Below are 3,197 nucleotides of genomic sequence, written 5' to 3' on the forward strand. Positions count from 1 at the left end.
TGTCTCCTGTTGGACATGTACTGACTCTTGCTGGGCTGTCATCTGTACTCTGGTAGCCTCTTGTTGGGCCGCAGTGCCCTGAATCAACGCCTTCACTACGTCCTCCATTTGTGTGTGTGTGTGTGTGTGTGCGATTTACCTTGCCCTGAGATGACTTGCCACAACGCCTCACTCGATCCCACCCCTGACACCACGTATGGCAAAGTACCTTCTTCTCCTCAGCAGGCTCAGTCCTTTTTAGCCTTGGAGACACAGGCTTGGGCAAGCCAAATCCTTGCAGGTAGCACAGGGTCTGGCTATTCCTCTTCTCAGTCAGCCCCTTGTACTTGTTTATCTTCCCTTCTGGGGACAGAGTGCCGCCTTCCTTGCAGGAAGTGTTCAGAGCCTTGCTGCTCCTAACTTACTGGCAGCTTCCCTGGTTCTCTCACTCTCTCTCCCCCCTCCTTCCACGCCGGGGAGGGTTTAAAAAGGTCCCAAGCAGTTGGAGCCAGCTGAACCTAATTAGTTCCCTAGTAACCCCTTGCCCAGCTGAACTTTATTTCCCCATGGTTCTCTCTCTTCAGTGGCTTGGGAGAGGCCTTTTTAACCCCCTGGGACTGATTACTACCCCCTTTGTAGCTGTTTGTCCTGGGTTTGCCACACAGGGAATTGTTGGTACCCAGCTTCCATGGAAAGTGAACGGGATTTCGGCACCCAACCTCACCCGTGTTAATGCTTTGGAAACTCTCCCTGTCCTTCGCTATAGCAGAGATACCTGGTGAGCCACATTTGGTCTAGTTCAGCCCCTAGTTCTAAGCCAGGGAACGACTTGTAACGTGACCTTGATGTTCTATGTACCTGGGCTGGGCGGAGAGGAACAAAGTTCAGCCTGTGAAATGTTGGTGACTTGTTCCTGTGGAGTTTCATCAGCAGGTTATTTATATTGTGACTCTGGTCACCGGACAAATTGGGTGTCTCCCCCTGTTTTATGTAGTAGCCGACATCGACTCTAGAAATGGGAGGTGAAACTTGCCCCTGTTCCGAAAGTGTAGGAGGCGCCGAGCATCAGAACAGGCCCACATCCCATCTGCTTCGCAGAGGTTAAAAATGGACCACGTGGGGCAGAGCAGGGGAGTATCCGGATTCATCTCTAAACCTTTGCATGGGACTGGGAAATTCCTCTGGGTGAACTCTGCCTTGTTTTTGGAGGTGACGTGTAACTGAGGCAGCCGAGTGCACGTCTAAAGGGGGATCTCTGTAAAGATTTATGTTGTTATGAATTGGTTCCATGAGGCTGAATCTGGGCCACAGAGGCAGAGAAGGCAGCACCTTAGGGGAAATGCGGTAAAAACAGAGATGTTGGGTCCTGCAAAGATGACAGGACCGGGCTTGTGAAATATTAAACGGGCGCTTTGTGGTTAGGTGGGGCTCACTTGGGGCTCAGGCCTTTGTGCCGGGCTCTCAGCACTGGGGTGAATTTCACCCACAGAGATTTATCAATGGGCTGAGGGGGAAGAGATTTAGCCTGCTCAGCACCCTGCAGGCACAGAGCCAGAGTGAGGTGTTGGCTGTTTGCTCTCAGTCAATGTGCCCTTGAGCCAGTGACTCAGACTTTGTCCTCCACGAAACAGAAGGCCTGGGCTCTGTTCCCTAGCTCATGATAGTCGGGCTCTAGGATCTACAACAGGCAGTGGTAAAAAGACTCCGTGTTTATTTCCCCAACTATGAGAGGGAAGAATAATCTAGTTGCTATAGCGTGAGTCTAGGTATGAATATTCCTGGGGTCTTTCCTTTCACTTCTGGGCAGAATGATGGACAAATTGGTAGAGCAGGGCCCTGGGAGTCAGGACTCCTGGGTTCCATTCTCAATCTTGGTGTCTCTGATTCACTATGTGACTTGGGATGATACAGGGGTTAATTAACAAGGGCTTGTAACTTGCTGTGGAATCCTCAAGAAGCAAAGAACTAAGGAAGCAGAGAGAACACGGTGCTGGCAGCTGCTGCTCTCGGCGGCTCACACAGGAAGGCTGGTTCTCTGCCCGGTTAGTTTTAGTGCTGCCTGTGATAGGTTTCCTCTCACTGTGTGTCTCTGGCACAGTAATACACGGAGGTGTCTGCGGGCTGTAGGCCGGTCAGTTGCAGGAACACTTGGCTTTTGGAGGTGTCTCTGGTGATGGTGAGGCGACTTTTGAGAGCATCGTTATAGTTATTGCCTCCACCAGTCCAGATAACTCCCATCCATTCCAGCCCTTTCCCCGCTGGCTGGCGGGCCCAGTGCACCCCGTAGCTAGTGATAGAGAATCCGGACACGGTGCAGGGCAGTCTGAGGGTCTCTCCGGGCTTCTTGACTCCCCCACCAGTCTCCACCAGGCTGATCTGGGAATAGACACCTGCAGAGGGGGAGATAAAGGGGAAATATTGCAGTGATTCCCCGAGGCGCAGTTATTAGGGAACATGCGGTATCGGGCACCCAGCGGCAGCGCAGATCCTGCCCTTACCCGCTGGAGCAGCAGGAGGAAGGCGATGGCCAGGCTGGGGGTCATGTCTGCGGCTGGCGGCTCGTTCCCCAGGCAGGATGGGAAGCTGAAGTCGGGCGCTGGCTTTGAGCGGTGTGAGCGGCATGCAGCTGGGCTATGAACAGGGCCCCAGGGAGCTCATTTGCATGGGCCAGGGGGTGGGGACAATATAACGGGGGGACCTAGGAGGTGTGTGTGACGCAGCATCGCATTGTTAAGTCTCACGGCAGGTGGATTCCAGAGTCCGGCTGTAACACGGAATGTTCCCTTCTCCTATTTCTTCTGCCCACCTGAGATTTGCAACCATGAAATCACTGAATAGAGAGAGTTACCCAGGGCCAGATTAAGGTATAAACTAACTAAACTACACTTTAGGGTCTTGCAATATGAGGGGCCTCTAAAAAGGAAAAAAAACCTGAATCTATTTGATTTTTTTCCCCCAAATCGGTTGATAAATAAAGGAGTTATACAAAAAATAAAATTCTCTCTAAAAACATTTTTGTTCAAATATGACAAAAATATACACATCTGGCTACACAAATACCCTTAGCCTAGCCTTACCCTTTACTAATTGTTCATTATGGACAGGCAGGAGGCCAGGGCTGAGATAATTGCACTTGTAAAATTAGTATTTCTATGAGTAAGCCTGCTATCAGTCTCCTAAAGCAGCGTTTTGTTGGCCAGCTGCTACTTGTAAAATTC

At 51.0% G+C, this 3,197-nt stretch overlaps 1 gene segment (V, D, J or C); it reads right to left on the minus strand.

The window, feature by feature from the left end:
• Window positions 1-2,055: 2,055 nt before the first annotated feature.
• LOC135886382 (Ig heavy chain V region MC101-like) lies at window positions 2,056-2,522 on the minus strand. The segment is given in 2 exon segments: window positions 2,056-2,355; window positions 2,478-2,522. Coding segments are annotated over 2 exon segments (345 nt in total).
• Between the last annotated feature and the right edge of the window lie 675 nt (window positions 2,523-3,197).

Source organism: Emys orbicularis, chromosome 12 (genome assembly GCF_028017835.1).
Source record: "Emys orbicularis isolate rEmyOrb1 chromosome 12, rEmyOrb1.hap1, whole genome shotgun sequence".
In the NCBI taxonomy this organism is placed as follows: Eukaryota; Metazoa; Chordata; order Testudines; family Emydidae; genus Emys; species Emys orbicularis.